Below are 20,584 nucleotides of genomic sequence, written 5' to 3' on the forward strand. Positions count from 1 at the left end.
AGGGATTGTATTCCTACCAGAGAAAATGCCACCATTTTGTCTGGGCAATCTGCCTTGGAGGAGCCGGGGCGCGAACCCGGGTCCTACAAGTCACAAGGCAGGCGCTCTACCCCAGAACCAGAGTGGTAGAGCGGATACTTGCAGTCTTCTTAACACTGACATGATGTTATTCCACGAGTTTACTGTATTTTCGTTTGTCATTAACACGTGCAGTACGTGCAGTAACATCTAACCTCGGTAACGAACAAATTTATGTGTTCTTATGTTGTTCGTTAAGTATGAATTATGTAATTTCATAACAGTGATATATAATTTGTATAACTAGTCTTGCAATTTTTAGTGGATTTTCTGCAAACAAACTTACAGTCCCGCTGTACAATAACTATACAGAAGTATAGACTAGTAAAGAAATATGTAAGATCTTGCACTATTGATGGTAAAGTTATTTTGAAATAAGTGTTAATTATTTAAAGAGTGTGTTTATTTAAAATATGTGTGTGTTTACAAGCATGATTTTTTGTACAAATATTTTATTTATATGGTTTTAAAACCACAGAAAAGTTAACTTTTACCGTTTTTAATATGCGCAGCTAATACTGGAAAGCTATTCAAACTACTGTTTGCAAATAGGAGTTTTTTTCAAAATCTTAAATTAAGTACTAAATCCATGATACCGTTGATGTCAAATTAAAAGATACCTTTTCATACTGACATTGCCGGAATTTCAGGTAATAATAGTACTGACCTTAAATCGATCAGTTTGTGAAGACTTAAAATTTAGATGACACTAGAATCGATATATTTTGACGAGAGCTGATGATTGAAACTCAAACGAACGTTGTAGCTTCTCTGAGTAAAAAGTTGTATTAAATGGAAATCTCTAAACGCAGCAAAATGACCTCAAAATGGCGGCGCTTCCCCCTCCACGGCGTGCGATGCGTCACAGTTCTCATTCAGCGTGGCGAATTCTTTGATCCTTTAGCTATCCAGTGGTGTAATTAAATTTCGGATGGAGATGATAGATCTGTAGCTGCAACACCAAACGATATCCCCGATTTTATTAAAAACATTTTTTTTTGAGTTGCCTCCCAATATGGAAGCAATTTGAAAGACGTGTTCACGCCAAAAAAAAATTGTCCGGCCGACCATCGAGATGCTACGAGCGTCTCGGCGTTAAGTAACGGCCTCATTCCCCCTCGGAAACGCCTCTCTCTTCCCTGGACGCGTGCGAACTCCGCGGTCCAGCGGTTGAGTGGTGAAGGGGGGTGCGTGTGGGAGGGGGTTGCGTCACGGGTGCTCCCGAAGCGACTGCGTTTGACCGACAAGCGTAGACCTGCTCTCCCACGCGTCGCAACAACAGAGGGGAAAAAATAAAAAAATAGAATTACACACACGCGTTCCCAACCCTTGCAGCCTTGGGAACGATGTCCATTCTGCTGGTGGGGGCGAAAGGAGATCTCCCACCACAACCACCAAAACCACCACCACCACACAACGAAAACCGCGGTCGCTACCAGGCGGGGAGGAGGGCAAACCATGAGGTCAATTACAGCCTCTTCCCCCCTGTCCCCCCCCACCCCTTCAACACAACTCCGTGCCGGAGCTAAACACCCGGGCATGCCTCTCCGTACCACGGACGCTCCCATGATTCCCTTCGCTCGGGGCCCGGCCCGTATATATACCGGCGGCGGGCAGACGCTCGCCACATCAGCCTCTCCCATCCTCGGAGACAGCCGCCAGCACTCCGAGACGCGCTCTGCAAGAGGAACGATGAAGCTGGTGGGTAGCCGCAGACGGGCGGACTGCGCCGGGCAGTTTTCCGACGTCTTTGGCCCTCCTTTGCTTCGAGGGCACTTTTACGGGCGGACTTAACGTTAGATTCCCAAGAAGGACCATACCTGTTGCGGTCACCAACATCTGGGGCGTAACAACTAAATTTCCAAAAGGTTGGGTGGGGGGGGGGGGGCAATATACCTTTTTATAAAGAATCATCGATCCCCCCTATTGAAGCGGAGGGTCCTCCGGGAAAATTTGTATTTCGAGGTGGAAAATGGGGCTATTTAAGCAGTTTTACTATCTAAAAATTGATTACACAGCGTTTTATTTGCCCCCGTTTTCCCCCCACTTCATGGTTTCAGAGGGGGGGGGGGGGGCAAACCACCCTTCCCCCCCCCCTGTTTTTGCGCCCCTGACCAACATGGTACGACTTCCAGATAATTTGGACCCTTTTCCTTTTTCGTTTCGTGGTTTCTAGATATCCCAAAACCAACAGTTAGACAAAAGTTTATTCATATATTTACACATCTTCTGGCGGAAGTAACTGGCATTTTCTGGGTTCTAGTCAGAGGGTAGTGGTTTTTTGTGTGGGGATAGGGGTAGGTTTTTTTTAATCTCAGGAAGACAAGGATTTTTGTCTTTTTTTTTTTACTCAAAGGTAAATATGTGCGAAATTTTACCTGTCAAGAACAGAACTGCACATGTATTTACAACATTTTATTACAAAGCTTTGAAGTACGTAATGTTTTTAGTTACACCATCCGGAGCGTACGGAGAAGCAGTTAGTATTTTTTCTCTTAATTTGAACGTCAGGTATTCCAAATTTCATCAAGAAAATACCAATATTATGGGTACTTCTAGGAGTAAAATTGTGTGTGAGGTGGTTTTCCACAACACCATGTAGCGGTGGCTTTTTTTTCTAGTTTTTAAGGTCAAATGTAAAACATTTCATCAAAATCGGAGTAAAACAATAGCTTTGAATATAAAAAACCCAATCCCAAAGACCGGTTTATTTATACCTATTTACAACTATGTACCCAAATATTTTTTTAAAACAACGATAACTGCCGAAATATCTAAACAATTACTTCTCGGGTTATATATAAAAATAAAGGCCGAGTTCGTTGATAGGCAAAATCGGACCAAAGGGGTAGATATGGGTAAGATTCTAAGTGAAAACTATAAAAAAAATGAGATATCCCTTAAATTTTCGTTGACTGCGTTGTTATTAGAGACTGCAATTCACAACGACCTAGAACAGGAATATTTGAGCATGGCTTAATGTACTGATTTCGGTGAAACTACGGAAGAAAACCGGATTCAAATTTGTTGGCCCGGGGTTTTCGAACCCGTTGCTTCCGAAATGCGTGTCGAGTGTCCAACCACAATGCACCATCTCAGCTTTGTTAGAGCGGTGTGCGCCGCTACATCTTCTGTGACGGGGATCGAAAGGTTGATCCAATACCTACACCGGCATGCCTCAAATTTATGATCACCTAGTCGGTGGCCAGATCTTTCGGGTCCCAAAAAGTCTATCATCTTAATAGAGATCAGAGAAAAGAGCGATGGGTATGCAACAGGAACCTATTATTTTCCGTAGAAGCTCGATAAAAAGTTACACAACTGAGGATGCCCTTTCTTCCGAAAGTTGGAATGAACCATTGTTGATAGCTAGAGACCCAGAAATTCCGCATATACCTCAAAGCCTTATATTTGCTCTACCTACGTTTGCTTTTCAGTTGGCTGATTTATGAGTGAGATCATTTTTGTACTCTTTAATAGCACTACCTGATTCGCTGTCTCTCCTAGCTGGGCATCGTTGGCTCACGGTCGTAGAGGGGCGTGTACAAACAACTGCCAGTCCAATCATGAACACAGTGCGAGAGTATATAGGTTTGCATTCTAGCTTGCAGCCAAATAAATTCGCAAAATTTCCATGCCTCTATTTATAGTCCACAGTCAAAAGAATATAAGCCCGTTGTGAACACGCAGGGGTCTAATTGCCTTTATCCATGTCGTTAAAACAAACGAAATCTTGCCAAGTTTTTGTATCAAACCAAACAAGCAGCTGCTTTTTGGCGGTGGGTACGTGGCTATGAAGTATGCGCGTTGCATCAAACAGAAAATCGCCAAGTGGTAAGGCAAAAGTGTCTAAAACAAACTTGTCTTCGCAGTGAGTTGGTCTGCGATGCACGAAATATGGTTTGTGTTAGGACGGACAGAAAGTTTAAATGCGAGGGCATTGTTACTTAAGTTCTAAGTTACTCACATAGTCATTTTACTTCCGGGAAACCTGCAGAATGGCTTGAATTGCACTGATAAAACAAGTGTAGTTGTAGGATATGAATTTAGAGGTACCAACAACCTATAAATACAGTTAATACAGAATAATATTTTGATATGTTGTTGGAACCATTTTTTGTTCATTCATAACAATGGTTTATAATGTTTCGATATTAACTTTGATGATTACGGCAATGAACAAAAGGGATTTTGATAAATTTTTTGCTCTAAATCGATTTTTGTTGGAATTGGGGCGACGACCCAAAATAATATCTTGTCAGTACGAAAGTAAAATTAAAAATATTTATAAATATTTTACAGACAATGTATATTTCTTAAAACAATCAGCGAAAGAGGAAATAAGGTATAATGGGTTCTCTATGAATTACGAATTCAGTAACTGTCATAAATTTAGCAATAATTTTACATAATTTGTGTTTATTTCTTTTTGATCTACCAATGATTTACAGAAATTTATTCAGTTAAAAAATAATTTAAGACTTGTTTCAAGAACATAAATTTATTACCAGAATTTTTATAAGTAAATAATAATGCTATTGATAAAAAACAATAACACAGATATTCTGTTTTAGTCACTATAATAACCGCCCAAACCTATAAGAAAAAATTACCTACTTTTCGCACTCGTCACTAGAATCTGTTGTTGGAGCAGCATCGAAGATTATTCAATTTTTTAATAAGGAGACAAAAATTTTAAACTATATAATGAAATGGCTGCGATACAATAGATTTTTTTTTTTAAATATTTCCAAACACCAGCTTTGGACCTGATATTTGACAAATACAGCCCATCTCGTTGAAATTAATTAAACTGTTAATACTGTGAAGTTTCCCTTTGGCTTTGTGAACTTGGTTTCGCGCCATCCGCCATGGATGGCAGCACCGTAGTTTAAAATTTCTGTTCCATTCACTACATAATTACTCTTGCCAGATGCCGCATTGTTCCGAGAGCTGAGATGTCAAACACAATCGAAAACATTCGTTCGGTTTGAAACAAGTAATTCGAGCGCAGGTCAGTAAATAGCGAGTCGCCAAGCGCGGGTCAGCAAGTAGCGAGTCGAACCGAACCGGAATCGACCGAAGCCTCTCGAGTCGCAAGCGGGCGGTTCACGTCCGCCGGTCCGCCGATCCAACGGTCCGCCGGGTCCGTTCCCACCGTTTAGACAGGTGACGCGGCTCTTCCATCATGCGCGAACGCCCCCTCCAGGCGCAGCGCGTCGGCGGGCAAATACGGCCGCTTTCACCGCCGAGAGCATTCGACCGTCGACACTCGTCTCTCAAGGGCTCTGTCCTTTCCCTGGACACAATTCCTCCCGGCTCTCTTCCGCGGGTCCGCACATGGCCACACTGTCATCCTTCTTTGTAGAACGAGCAGAAATATTAATGTAAAACAAAACAGATAATTGTTAAATTTGTATATTTACTCGAAAAAAAACTGTAACCGCTATACTAAAAAAAAAAAACGTTCGCGGTGATATTGGTTTGGATTCTTACTCGGGAGTTTATGCTTTGTGTTTTCCCGGTACCGTTCCCTGAATAGCTTCCCATGAATTAACTGCGCGCATTAACAAGCATAGCCAATTAAACCAAATTAAAATCCAATGATTGATCGTTCGGATTATTTTTTTACAGTGGTTTCAAAAAAAATATATGTTCGAAAAAAAAAACATCAACTAATATATAAAAATATGCGCCAATTTTTGTAAGAAATACTCAGTATTATCTCGAAAAACCGTATTTCATATACGTGAAAATAACAAAAGCCTTGTGGCATACAAACCGAACCGACTAACGACTCAATGCACTCAACTTCTTCTTAGAATGTTCGAGGTGATATCAGCGGCCCGGAAAACAAAACAAGACTCTACGTTAGGTTCCGAATCTACGGATTCTCTCTACCTCACGTAACTCATGCATGTGTATGTTTTAATGCTTACGCTGCCACTGTCATTTTCCAGTTAGTTACTTTAGTGGCCTGCTTCCGTAAAGAAGATGCGTTATTTAACGATAGTCGATATAATTTAAAAATGTTTGTTATGTAAAGAGAATGATGGCAGTATTTTCCATTTAGACAGCCACTGTTTTGGTTCCAAAAAGGTTATTAATAATTTCTTAAAGTATCACAATCCGAAATCACAGTTTATTCATAAAATATTTTCGTATTCTTTACTACCAACAGAATTATGCTTAATAAACTTTAAGGCACGAAGTAAGAGTATATTTAAACCCCGCATACGAAGAATTTTCACAGCGTTGCAGCACTATGAAATCAAAAATTTTCCTAAAATAATTTCATGACATTACGCATGTAAGAAAAGTTTGATTAACCTTTGTTAAAAAAATCATAATCTTTTTTTGTCATACATATATCTTACAAAATACTAAACGGCAGATAACCAAATTGAACCTCGCTACAAAATTTAGACCTACAGATAAGTTCAGATATGTAAAGTCAGTAATATTTGCGGGAAATTCCTGTAGCATCCAATTTATTATTTTGTTTCAAAAAATATATCTTTGACTAAATGCATCTTATAGATTTGGTATTAGAGGCCATTTTGTATCGTTTTATTACGGTTTTAGTGCAATATACCAGCTGGAAAGAGGTGGAAATGTGCTCATAAATAAAAATGGGCTGATAAGTTAGTTGGGCCATTGTCACACGACAGTAGGTATATGCCGTTGTCACACGACAGTATATCGTCGTGTCCACACAGTCGGGAAATGCGTGCAGTTTCAAAACACGACTGTCTCATCATAAAAAAGAATAAGAAGAAAGGATGACTAAATAGATGCGAACCACTCGAGTTCTGAAAGATTACGAGACGCGCGATGCAAATGTGAGGGGAGAAAGTGCATCGTCACAAAGAAGCGCGCGTTGTGTCAGCGACAACATCCGCCTCGTCGCAAACACGTTTAACGTAACTCCGACTCGGAGTGAGGCTCGGATCCGAATCGTTTTCACGCGCTTGTCGGTGACTGGTCGTTTGCTGATATTTTTATTTTGTTTTGTTTTGTTTGTCGAGCAGTTGGCACTGCTGATCCTGGTCGGCGCGGCGGCCGCCGGTCGCCTGGAGAACACATACCTCCCTCCGTCGTCGGCGGCGACAGCAGGGGGCGCCCCGGGCTCCATCTCCGCTCCCTTCGGCGGCTCCGGAGCTCCCGGATTCCCGAAACCCAGCAGGTTCCCCGGATCCGGAGCTGGCTCGTATCCTGGAGCCGGAGCTGGCTCGTATCCTGGAGCTGGAGCCGGGTCGTTCCCCGGATCCGGATCTGGGTCGTACCCTGGAGCCGGAGCTGGATCGTACCCTGGAGCCGGAGCCGGGTCGTTCCCCGGATCCGGAGCTGGGTCGTACCCTGGAGCCGGAGCTGGCTCTTATCCCGGAGCCGGAGCTGGATCATACCCCGGAGCCGGAGCTGGGTCGTACCCCGGAGCTGGATCTGGATCCTACCCCGGAGCTGGAGCTGGCTCTTATCCCGGAGCCGGAGCCGGGTCGTACCCCGGAGCCGGAGCCGGAGCCGGAGCCGGAGCCGGACCGTTCCGCAGACCTGGGCCCGTCGGGCCGGTCGGGCCGCAGGTGCCCATCTTGAGATACGACAACAGCCCCAATGCTGGTGATGGCAGCTACTCTTACAGGTACATCTTGACCAAGCTCTATTTCAAGATATATGTCCGGTTGCTAAGCGTACATTTTTCAAGTATTTACTTAAATAAATGGGTATCTTAAACATTTGGTTGCCGCAAATATAGATTGTTTTCCAAATTTTACCTTTAAAATTTACCTCGGTTATATTTACTGTTTAACCAGACGTCATAAAAAACCCACATTATGAAAAGAAAAAAATTTTACAATCGGATATTTTCATATCCAACAGAGAACTTAAAAATACAACGTATCGTGGCCTAGAGATAAGGTTTTGGTACTTACCCACCTAATGGACATTTCAGTTGTCGAGACATGAGCTGTAACAAACTGTAAACCATATTAAAGCAACATCTTCAAATACCGCAAGAAAAAATTATATTTTGTATGAAATAATAATCTGGACATTTAATTAGAAACAATGTTCTATATATCCACAGAAATGATTATAATGTAATAACACTCGTGTTTCACAGCTACGAGACCGCCAACGGCATCGCGGCCGGCGAGGCGGGAGTGCTGAAGAACGCCGGCGTGCCCGGAGCCGAGGCAGAGGCCGTTCAGGGCTCCTACACCTACACCGACAACGAGGGAAACACCTTCACCGTCTCCTACACCGCCGACGAGAACGGCTTCCAGCCGCAGGGCGCCCACCTGCCCACCCCGCCGCCCATCCCGGAGGCCATCCTCAGGTCGCTGGAGCAGAACGCCGCTGAGGAGGCGGCGGCCGCACGCTACCCCGGAGCCGGATTCCCCGGAGCTGGCTCTCCCGGAGCTGGATTCCCCGGAGCTGGTGCTCCCGGAGCCAAGTACGGCGTTCCCGGAGCGGGTTTCCCCGGAACTGTATTCCCCGGAGCCGGATCACCCGGTGCTGGATTCCCCGGAGCTGGTGCTCCCGGAGCCAAGTACGGCGTTCCCGGAGCGGGTTTCCCCGGAACTGGATTCCCCGGAGCCGGATCGCCCGGAGCTGGATTCCCTGGAGCGGGCTCGCCCGGAGCCAAGTACGGCGTTCCAGGCGCTGGGTTCCCAGGAGCCGGTGCACCCGGAGCCGGATTCCCCGGAGCTGGGCAGTACCGCCCCCAAGTGTCTTCCTTCAAGCGGCCAACCCCCACCCTGCCGGGCTTCAACCCCCAGAGCGGCTACTCCTACCCCAAACCCGGCAAATAAACATCCTTGATTCCACCCGTTGCAGATACCTTCCCTAACCCTACCGAGACCACAGCACCGCCCACGGAACGCGATCGATGACGAATGGTGCTACCGACTAACACGCAGATCTATTATATGTATTTATTTTGTATTTTTTTAATAACGTCTGTACAACTTTTGCATTACACTACTGCGGCATTAGCTTAGTATTCGCTGGCTGGGAGCTCGAAACGTTCCAGCGAGTGTTTTGTGTGCCTTAGGTACAAAAGTAGATTCATACGGTGAACTTCGTTTGAACGAGAAGTTTGCATTTGTTGTGATGTGTTTTTGTACGAAAAAAAAGAAGCAAAATAAAAATTGCCTAAAACAAGTTATTGTTTGAATTATTTGGAATTTTAATCAACCAACTAACCAATTAATATATATATATAGTGTCCAGTTGCCAATAAGGAAAGCTCCTAACTTCTCATAGCTTATGAGTGTTTTAAGACATCCTTGAATCATATATGCAAAAAAATTGGTGCATAAATTTATATTATTGTTCAATTGTTTTGCTAAATGGTTGTGGACACCATATATCACCGACTATGAAACACCAAGTATTTTTCTCAAGCTTAACAAAAGCACAAGGAGTATTTTAAAGCTATAATATCTGTAACAGTTAGTAAGCCAGAATATTTGTTATCACCTTTGCGAAATTTGTTGCTTGTTTATCTGTTTTTCTGTCTGAACTATTTTTTTTCTTTTATTAACTTTACTTTTAACTTTTATTAACTTTTATTTTTATTTTTCATCCAAACAAATGAAACAGCATCATGTGCATGATTTGTGTACATCATTCACGAATGACCATGAGTTTAGAAATAAACTGTAAAACAAGAACTTAATACAGCATAACTGGTTAAGTTAACAAGCAAATAAAATAGATATTTTTTTTGCAAACCAAAACATTACTGACTATTCTACAAAGGCAGTATACAAAAATCAAAACAATTTTTAACATTCTTAGGTTATTGCACCAATGATGAATACTTGTATGGATTTCTCTTATGACACCGCTGAAAATTTGCATGTACCTACGTTTATACAAAAAAAAATTACGAACTGTATTAAAGTTATGGTAATTTATATTAAAATCTACTACTTGCATATCGTAAAAAGGTATACGATTACTGAACTTAAGGAACCCACGAGGTAAAAATTGTTCGAATACAAACGCATTAATATTTAAATAATTAATTTAATTTATAAAATTTAGATATCGTAAAAAGTATTATATTCAGCATATATAATACCGGGTCATAAAAAGATAAAGAATCGCTTAAATAGTTTATTTAATTGGTTACGGCACTTATTTGGAAACAATAGCACTAGAATCAATGGAATAAACGTGTTACCCCAAAAATAAAAATAAAATTCAAAAATCTTTGAGAACAAAATATTATTGAAAAAGTAGAGTATTTATTCTTCCTTTACTAATTCATCCTTTTTGACATGTGCAGTAAGGGTGGAGCACTAAGTGAGATGGAAAAAGGGGTTGGGGGTGGATGGAGATATCTCCCCCTTCCACATTATTACTCACACACACCACTCGGGTCGTTACCACAACGCCGAAATACCATAACGCCGAATGTCAAAATTGACCACAACGCCGACAGCTAGAAAACTGCTGTGCACCACAATGCCGAATTACCACAACGCCGAAATACCATAACGCCGAATGTCAAAATCGACCACAACGCCGACAGCTAGAAAACTGCTGTGTACCACAACGCCGAAATAACAACTGAATGAATTTGTGTATGTTTCTTAAATGTACCTTAACGCCGAAATACCACAATCAAACCTAACCTTAACTAACCTAACCTAACCTAGCGTAATATAACCTAACCTTACTTAACCTAGTCCAACCTAACCTAGTCTAACCTAACCTAGTCTAACCTAACCTAACCTTTGTGGCAGTCCTGGAATGACATTTTTCGGCGTTAGTGTGTTATGGCGCTGTGGTAATTCGGCGTTGTGGTACACAGCAGTTTTCTAGCTGTCGGCGTTGTGGTCAATTTTGACATTCGGCGTTGTGGTGCGTCCCTACATCACTCTACCCATTCTCACAACCCCCTCTCTTACTCACCTCTATAATATCCCACTCCATTTCCTCCTTTTTCTTCACATCTCTACATCCCCTCCATAAGACATTTGTTAATAATACGTATTGTCTCCCTCTGGAGGGGTATATATTTATATTAGGTTTTCCCACCCCACCCCTCCGTAGTTGCGAAGTTCACGTTTTATAGTGCTAGTGTCTTCGGGCATCCTGTATGATGTCACTGATGGTTCCAAAGTTCGCTGCTAGGCAGTACCATTGTCGCTGTATGTTAACTTTTTTAAAGGTTTATAAAAATTTGAGTGTAGTATTTTGGTGATACTGCTTTTTTTACCGGTAACAGTATAAATTTTTCCTTCATGAAAAAGCCTCAGTAAACAATATTCATAGCCGGTTGGTGAGAAATCTGTTGGGATGGATCGTCGTGTTTAGGGTCTTTACGCAAGGTGAGCTTACCTTGCTGCACCTTGCTCCACCATGGTGAAAATTTCATAAAATATTTATATAGTTTGTCGTTTCATGGTACATAGACACCAAAACCATCGTCAACTCAAAACAACGGCTTCTATAAAGGTGGAATAAATAATTATTGAGATCATGTTGTTTAAATGGTTTTAGGAAACAGAACTTCTTAAGGAAATATATATAATATAAACCCAATAATGCCTATATAATTATTTGATATTGAAAACAAAAATTAGAGGAAAAAACATTTTGCATTGGGTATAGTAGCTCTTATGAAATGTAGAAAAATACTGAAAAATCTTGTCGCTCTTACGAAAAACAAAACTGTAAATTTGTACATTAACGTTATCATTAAAGCAACTGTAACGCTACAAAAATAATGCATCAAAATTTAAAATTATGCGCCTTTTTTTTGTATCATAGGATACTAAGTCTTGGCAACTAATTTCCAGAGGAATTTTGTTTTAAGTCAAACAGTTTTTGATTACTTCAAATAAATTAACGTCTGTAGAAACGAAATTTTGTTTCCACAGCTTTTACACAGTTAGGGTAGAGTTACCATATATGTGGCTCTACGACACACACAAAACTGTTTTAGAATTGAGTACGGATTTTTCTGTTTAAGGATCATAATTATTTTGGTAATGAAGATCGAATTTTGCCAACTTGTACACATTTTAAAGAATTTTTCTATAGTCGTTATTATTTTTAATATTATAATATTAATAAGTCTTTTCCAGCATTAATTGTTACTGCTTTTACACCCCCGTTGCATCAATAACAGTACGATAAATAAAATTCAGTCGAGGCCGATAATAGGTCACTGGTTTCAGATGGCTTATTCTGTTCATGGATTAATTTAAAAAAATACTAGTCTTATATTTCAAAATAAATAAAATTCAATCTTTAAAATTTATTACGTTAAGTGGGGAAGATAGGAACTAAAATATTCCATGTTAGTTTCAAAAGATTTTAAGCTATATCATTTTTCTATTGTTTTATTTTCTCGATTAAACCATTAAAAAGGTAATATAATATTTTAATGAAATATATAAATAGAGTAGTGGCTCTTGTGAAGACATTGTTTTTAATATTAAATAAAATTTTAACTATTGTCTGGAATAATATTGCCAATATATATTATATCAGAGTATCTTATTTTTCGATAACGCAAATGTTCAGTATTAAACCATGATAAAAATTCGAGTCATAAAAACAATTATAACTAAAGATGGTTCGTTCGGTTTATAATTTTCGCCTTGATAGAAATATGCAGCAATGAAGAAGAGCGGACACGATGCCTCGTGAAGCTTTAAATTAACTAAACAATTTTTTTTGACGTGACAACGTCTAATAAATCGATGAACGCCGGCTGCACGCATGAAAAAGTGTCCTGTTACGCACATTGTCCCGTTACGCTGTGTCCCGTTACACTCATTGTACGCTTGCGCCGCATCTATCTCTCTTTCACTCAATTAGAACATCCATCGATTTGACTTTTTCGAGGCACATTAAACTTGAAACACTCCCATTCGTTTCCTACTTTTCCTTTCATCGTCCTATCCTTAACAGAATAACACAGATTGGAAGAAGTTAAATAGCAAACATGTACAAAAGTTATAGTTAAAATAATCTGTTCGTTAAAGTAATAAACATATTTGAATTAATGAGTGCAAATAAAAGTAATTTTTTCACTTAAATTGTAGATTTCATTTCACTCCTTCTTTGTATCCATACAAAATAGTGATAATTCAATAAAAATTATTTAATTTTATATATAAAATTATGCAATCATTTCATCATTGTTTTGTTATGACGTCACGTTAAACTATCGTCCGTAAACCAACTTTACAGACAACCAATTTTTTATTTACAATACTTAGTTTTTATGTGTGTTAGAGAATATATGAGCGGAGAGACAGGGCAGTACAAAAAAAATATTAGTAGTTTGTTTTGTGCACGCTAATTGCAAAACAAGATTGCAATAATTCGTCGCAATGTATCTCGAGAAGTCTTTTTTTTTTTTTTTAATGGTGTGCTGAGGTATTAATCCTACTCCTCCGCGCTCGAAGCATCGCAAGAGGGGTTCCGAAGACAAACGACTAGCGTCTGGCCAGAGTGTAGCCGCGGGGGCGAGAGAGCCCCGGATGACGTCACGCGGGAGTTATTAACGCGGCGCGAACCGCGCGCGGTGATTTAACATCTCGGCAAGGAGACCTCCCTCCCATTGTTCCCGGGATCACACTCATGCCTCCTCCTCCGTTCTGTTGCGGCCCGCGCTTTCACACGGGACTCTTGTCTGCCGGGCCGATGGGCCAATCCGCGCGCTGCCCGCCTTCCCTTTTACCCATGCGCGCGATCCTTTTTCCTTCCGGTCTTTTTCCCAGCGCTCCAATCCAACTCACTGTTGCTCCAGCTCCGCTTAACCTCACGGAAGTACAACGCCAAGAAAAAAATATCATTGGTAAGAAAAAATAGTTTTATTTTTAAATTAATCTGTCTTTAAAAAAATAATTACTAAAAGTTGATTTTCTTAAATTTTTTTTTGAAAAATCATAAAAGAATATTAATATCTACTTATCTCATTAAAACGAATAAAAGGTAAAATTTGAAATTAATTTTAAAACAATACGGAATGGCAAAAAAAGTGTTCTCATTAAAAACTTTAGTTTATTTAAGGGCTGAAAATGGAAACTAAAAAATTAAAATCCATGATTATGTCGCAGGGAAGTAAAATTTGTATGATTATGTAGCCCGTTGCAGTTTTATTTCTGTTACTTTAAAAAAAAAAAATGGACGTATTTACAGAATGTTGAAACTTAGACTCAGACGGGTAATTACGTACATAAATCTATGAAACTAATATCGTTATTGTATCAGCATTACGTTTATTGATAATGTGTAAAAAATAGACTATATTTTATTTATATATTGTTTCGATTGGGGAAAAACGGGTTCTCAAAATTGTCCAATTAATTTTATACAGTTATATTTGCTAATAATATTTACATTACTAATTACATCACCCCACTTAATATGTTCAGAAATCACTGATTATCTGTCCAGTCCGAAGTTCGCCCTCCTCACTGGAGCTAGGCTCAACAGTGGTTCGCCCCTTACCTCGCTCCTGTCCACACACACACAATCTCGCGCCATTCGGTCACACTCTCACGGTCCCGTCACTCCGAATCTGCGCCGTTTGCTCGAACTCACCACTTCACTCAACTCGCGCCTGTTTGAACTCCCGCTTCGACGCTTTCATACACTCGGCCGTCTTTGTGAAACGGGCTGGAGTGTTTGTGATTCATTTCGCGTCGTCCCGAGCCGACACGACGCTCGAAGCATCCAGAACAGCGGCGCCCATTCACGCCACTCCGCGCGGCGGTCTCATGAGCCCGCGGAATGGCCAGGACGCTAAGGGACGGATAACAGCGCCGAGGAAGTTACGGCGCGGGGGCAGGAGGGACGTTCTAATCCCTGAAGTTAAGCGCGCGTGACGTCAGTGACCGAGCGGGGAGCCAGAAAGCTCAGGTACTTGGCGAACGTCGTGGTGTTGTTCGTAACTATATATAGAGACCGGGAAAATTCGCGGATTCATTTCACGACAGCCTGAAATTCAAATATTTATTCCTCAGTGCTGCCTCTGCTATTGGCTCACAACTCACCTGGATGACTCTTGGCCAGTGAGAAACACTCAACCGAAGCTGTATCGAATCACAGGCCGCTACGTTGGGACACCTCCACAAGACAGCAGCCAATTAGAGGGTGACATTTTACCGAGTGTACGTAGAACTATAAAGTTCATCCTAGAGGTCATTGAATAAGCGAATTTTTCCGGTCCCTATATATATATATATATATATATATATATATATATACATACATATATTTACACACATATATAAGGGTCTCCTCTACATAGTTATGGATAGAGACCGGAAAAATTCGCGGGTTCATTTCGCGATAGGCAAGACTCCAAACTCGTACACCTTAATGCTGAGTCAGCGATTGGACCACCGTTTATCTGAAGGACTCTAGGCCAATGAAAAACCTTCAACAAAAGACGTATCAAAATCACAAGCATCCCAGTTGACGCGTGTCACGAGTCAGTATCCAATGAGCAGGTGCAATTTGTCCCAGTGCATAGAGTATAATGGAGTCTATCCTAGAGGTCATTGAAAACCGCGAATTTTTCCGATCTCTAGTTATGGAAGGATATATTTTTTTCATCTTCAAGTCACCTAGATTTTTAACCTCTGAAACGTTCAAATTATGGTTTAGTATGACCTACTCAAAAACTGCAGAAATTCTTGACTCACGCCAGTATGTTCCGGAGCCATTCACATGTCATAGGCCTGCTTACACCTATGTACTTACAATCATCACTTAATTCTGTGTGTAAATGTGTGAGTGACTGGTTTAAATACAATACTACTTATTATCATCTTGTTTTGTTCAATTTTTTTAGTGTTAATTACTTTCCACTACGTGTATGCCTATGTTTCATTATTAGTTACATGTAAATTAGCTTTTTGGTTAAATTATGTAGTGTTTAACTCTTTATCTTTGATAAAACTTAATTCTGCTTTCTGTCTTTTTACCCAGTAAATTATCCATTATGTTTATGTTGTGCTTGTTTTTGTAAAAGTTCAATGTATGTTGTAATAGAAGTAAGTGTGGTTAAGTGTAAGTTCAGAATATTGACTTCACTTCAACACCAATAAAGACTATAAAGAAAGAACGAAAGGAAACCCTTAAAGGCTACCCACTACGGGTAGTTCAACGCGTTTGAGGTCGAGGAGTATTGTGGTGCATCGAGTGCCCCGCTCACCACCACGTGCAATGCGTGCGTTCTTTTCGACGAGTCACGGGCATCCGAGCGTTAGAACCAATTCTTCTTCTTCTGCATTTGATAAGCGGAGAAGGTTGGCTCTACGCACCTTTGGTAATTTTAAAGTTAGGATTTTTTTTTCTTCGAAAATACTTGTTTCGGACCTATTTTACTGTTTCGTAAATAAACTTTGGAGTGAATTAAGTCAACTGGCAAAAAGGAAAGGTAACCATAGTTTCGTTACTTAAACTATACTTACGGCCATGATTTTTTTTACGAAAAGATTTAAAGACCACCTTTGGTTAAAAACACTGTCTCGTTTTTGCTTCCAAAAATTGTTGTTATTCTTCTTGCAAAACTAAAAATTAAAAATTATTTTCAAATAAAAAAATTATGTTAATATTTGGCTACATAATTTAACTGATGAAGAGATGGCTTTAGTATTTAAGTAAGTTTTATATATTGTTATAACTTGTACTTGTACTTTACTTAAATACTAATTTTCATTTAATTATATTTTCATTTATTCATGTAACAATGTTATAATTTATAAGTTTTTTGTTTATACATAATATTGATTTTTAATTTATTGCTCTTTTTAAACTTTCATCTTTATATAACTAATGTAAAGTTTCTTAGGTTATATTTTATATATTTATTTCTCAGTTATTTTACATTTACAAATGTTTACAATCGTCAAATTACCGCATGTAATTTGAAGTGACTAGATGCACTCACATACAAGCTTGCTTTCGTGGGTGCTAAATTTCCTGGTTAAATAAGTAAATATTTTTAACCAAGTGTAAAAAAAATGGGAAATAAATTATTATTATTATTATCATATTATGTTTTTCGTGATCGGTTGGGTTTCTTTCAGTCTCATGTCTACTATCGGCACACGGATCACAGCTACTCAGCGTGGAAGCCAACCCGTCCGGATTGGTGCGGCTTCTCTCGAAGACGGCTGCCAATCACAAGGAATCAATCCCTGGCGTCGGCGTACCATTTTTCAGGCCAATGAGCGGTCAGATTTATTTGCTAAAAAACACAAAATTCCAGGTGCCTTACATGGCCCACGAAACATAAGTACCGCTAATGATCTAACAACAAAAATGTTTTGAGCCAAGTTCTGTCATTCTCTGTAATCTCTTATTGTTATAATAATTGCAAATAAAAATATATATTCATACACTGTCTTATTTCACAGCAAAAAACCCACAAGTTCTATATTTCAGTATATGCTGTCTCATTGGTTGACATCAGTGAGGACTCAGCTTCTTTAGCCGGGAAGACACAATATAAAAAGACTGCTGCAAAAATGGACAAATTATATTTAAGCCTAACATACAGTTCAATTTCCCAGCGATTTAACATCATGTCTAATCATATCGTTAGGAATTAATTAAGTTTAACTCTGGCAATGAAAAAAACGTATGAATGATTTAGGTACTCATCTAAGACTATTCTTTGGCGAACACTTAAAGTTGCGGCTGTTTCTACACGGAATGTTAGCAAGTGGGCCGTATTTGATACACAGGACATATTCGACACAATAACATTACTTAAAGACAAGCAATATAGTAGTATATTATGTTATTTTTATGTAAGTTACTTAGTTACTTGTCAAAGTTGATGTATACCAATTAGTAGAACATTGAATTCTGCTCGTTTGAAAGGCCTGAATATAGCGCTTTCCTGGTGTATGTAGAATGTCCGAACTCCCCTGAAGCTATTTTGCTTCTATTGGAAGATAATGTTGTGGACACGTACATAAACTAACTGCTAAAAAAAAATTGTTTCAATAACGTTTTGTTTCTGTTCCCTCGCTAGGAAGGTGGATCTTTTAAAAAAAAAATTACTTTTCAATTATTTTGGGTAATCGAATGGGGCAGCCTTTGATCATTTAATTTATATTTATTATTTAGGCTGTTATGACGTTATAATGATATTTATAAGAACTCTTCGTATTTATCCTGACGTAGAAAGGCCAATAATCGAAGGGGAAAAAAGTGAACAAGTGTTTCAGCACTCGCCAGTGATGTGTAAACATCTAACTTATGTAACTCCGAGCAAATTCATGTTTTCTCGTGTTGTTCATGCTGCAAATAAACATATTATACGAAACTCAAACGTGAAGTTAAAAAAAAAATTGGTTTTCTGTAAAGTAGGTTTACGGACGATAGTTTAACGTGACAACGCCATAGCAAAACATTGATGAAATGATTGCATAATTTTATAAATAAAATTGAATAATTTTTATTGAATCATCACTATTTTGCATGGATACAAAGAAGGATCAACCACGCCAAAACCAACGCCATTCTGTTCTCCAGATACCACCCACACCATGACCATCCTCCCAGAATCACCCAACACACCATCCCTTGGTCACCAACCATCCGCTACCTGGGAGTCACACTGGATGCATCATTCACATTCCTCCCGCATCTCAACAGCATCTGTGCCAAAACCAGAGCAGTCATGAGACAACTAGTCCCAGTCCTCCGCCCCACCTCCGGCACTTCCCTCCAGAACAGAATCACTGTCTATCGCACCCACATTATCTCCCACCTCACGTACGCCTGTCCCACCTGGTCTCACTCATCCCTCTACAACATAAGACCTATCACCAGGACGTACTTCCTTGGCACCCGTCTGATCCTGGGGCTTCCCCGCGCCACCCCTAGCAATAACTCTTACATGAAACCAGTCTTCCCCACATCCACGACACCATCTCCAAAACCACCAAGAAATTCTTCCACAAATGCTCCTACAACCTCAACCCCCTCATCAGACAGATCGCCGACCCTCCCCCCAACTCACCTCCCCCCAGAAGACCGCTCTTCACGACGGATCATCTCCAGGCAGAGGACTCCACCGACGAGGACGACATCGACCCAGCGGGAGGGGCCGGTGGCTAACCCTGGGGACCAGCACAGCTACGAGAAGGCACTGCGGAACCAATCACACGACGGTACTGCACCACTCTCTACCTGACCACCCCACCGAAACGCAGATCCCGACGCCGGCCGCAAGGACCGGGCCCGAGCCAACGGACCCGGCCACACCATTACATCATCACCACCCTCACCACCAAATGTAAATAGACACTTCACCTCACACAAATCACCTGCCCCCAAGGACTTGAATGTTGGAAGGGACAAAAAATGTATGTATCTTTAATTGTAAATACCTTAATGTAAGTGTATCAGATGTTTTCTTCCATGTTTTTCTATTTGTATTCTCCTTTTTATAATAAAGAGCTAATTTTTGGTGGGGCGGACCCCCTGGCGGGGGTCCCCAATTAAAAAAAAAAAAAACAAAACAAAATTGATAAATTTACTTTTATTTGCACTCATTAATTCAAATATTTTTATTACTTTAACGAAGAGATTATTTTAACTATAACTTGTATACACGTTTGCTATTTAACTTTCCAATCTGTGTTATTCTGTTAAGGATAGGACGATGATAGGAAAAGTAGGAAACGAATGGGAGTGTTTCAAGTTTAATGTGCCTCGAAAACGTCAAATCGATGGTTGTTCCAATGGAGTGGAAGAGAGATAGATGCGGCGCAAGCGTACAATGAGCGTAACGGGATACAGCGTAAAAGGACAATGTGCGTAACGGGACACTTTTTCGTGCGTGAAGCCGGCGTTCATCGATTTATTAGACGTTATCACGTCAATAATTTCCAAGCGTGATAAATATACTGATCAATAAAATAATCGCTTTTCAAATACCAACATTTCGGGACGCGAATCACACGTGTATATTCTAAACCTGCTGCTAGATTTCGCTGCCTAAATCGTAAATTTACTATCATGCTATGAACAACTGTAAAAAAATAAGCTCTTGCTATAACAAGTACTTAAAACCAAGGCGTCACACGGAGATTTTCAAAAGTTGTCACTAACATGAAAAATATCTGTTCTATGTGACCAAATGTAGTATGCAAACTTATAACTAACATATTTGACAACATAACCATACATGTAAAAAAATGCAAACATAACCTTAGAATTTAATGTAAAGGTAAATAATTGTTTATTATTTTCATTAACTTATTATGAAACATAAGGTGTTCTTATTGTGTTTAGTTTTTTTTGTTTTACTATTGCTTACGTACTTGCCAACTCGCAGAGTCTAATTTGATCTTTATTACAAAAAATTAAATAGTGAAAGAGACAGTATTTTTTACATTAAAAACGTTTATTTAATAAAATCTCTTTTTTTATTCCAACTATTTTTTTCATTATGTACGTTATACTTTTAACGTCTGGTTAGTAAAATGAGAATCAGTAATAATAA

General features: G+C 39.8%; 1 protein-coding gene across 1 annotated transcript; it reads left to right on the plus strand.

The window, feature by feature from the left end:
- Positions 1 to 1,707: 1,707 nt before the first annotated feature.
- On the plus strand, positions 1,708 to 9,243 carry LOC134539876 (pupal cuticle protein 36a-like). The gene is made up of 3 exons (XM_063382222.1): positions 1,708 to 1,779; positions 7,110 to 7,717; positions 8,201 to 9,243. Exons 1-3 carry the CDS (start codon positions 1,771 to 1,773, stop codon positions 8,889 to 8,891), a joined length of 1,308 nt encoding a protein of 435 aa, XP_063238292.1. The 5' UTR covers positions 1,708 to 1,770; the 3' UTR covers positions 8,892 to 9,243.
- Positions 9,244 to 20,584: the final 11,341 nt, after the last annotated feature.

Source organism: Bacillus rossius, chromosome 16 (genome assembly GCF_032445375.1).
Source record: "Bacillus rossius redtenbacheri isolate Brsri chromosome 16, Brsri_v3, whole genome shotgun sequence".
NCBI classification, from domain to species: Eukaryota; Metazoa; Arthropoda; class Insecta; order Phasmatodea; family Bacillidae; genus Bacillus; species Bacillus rossius.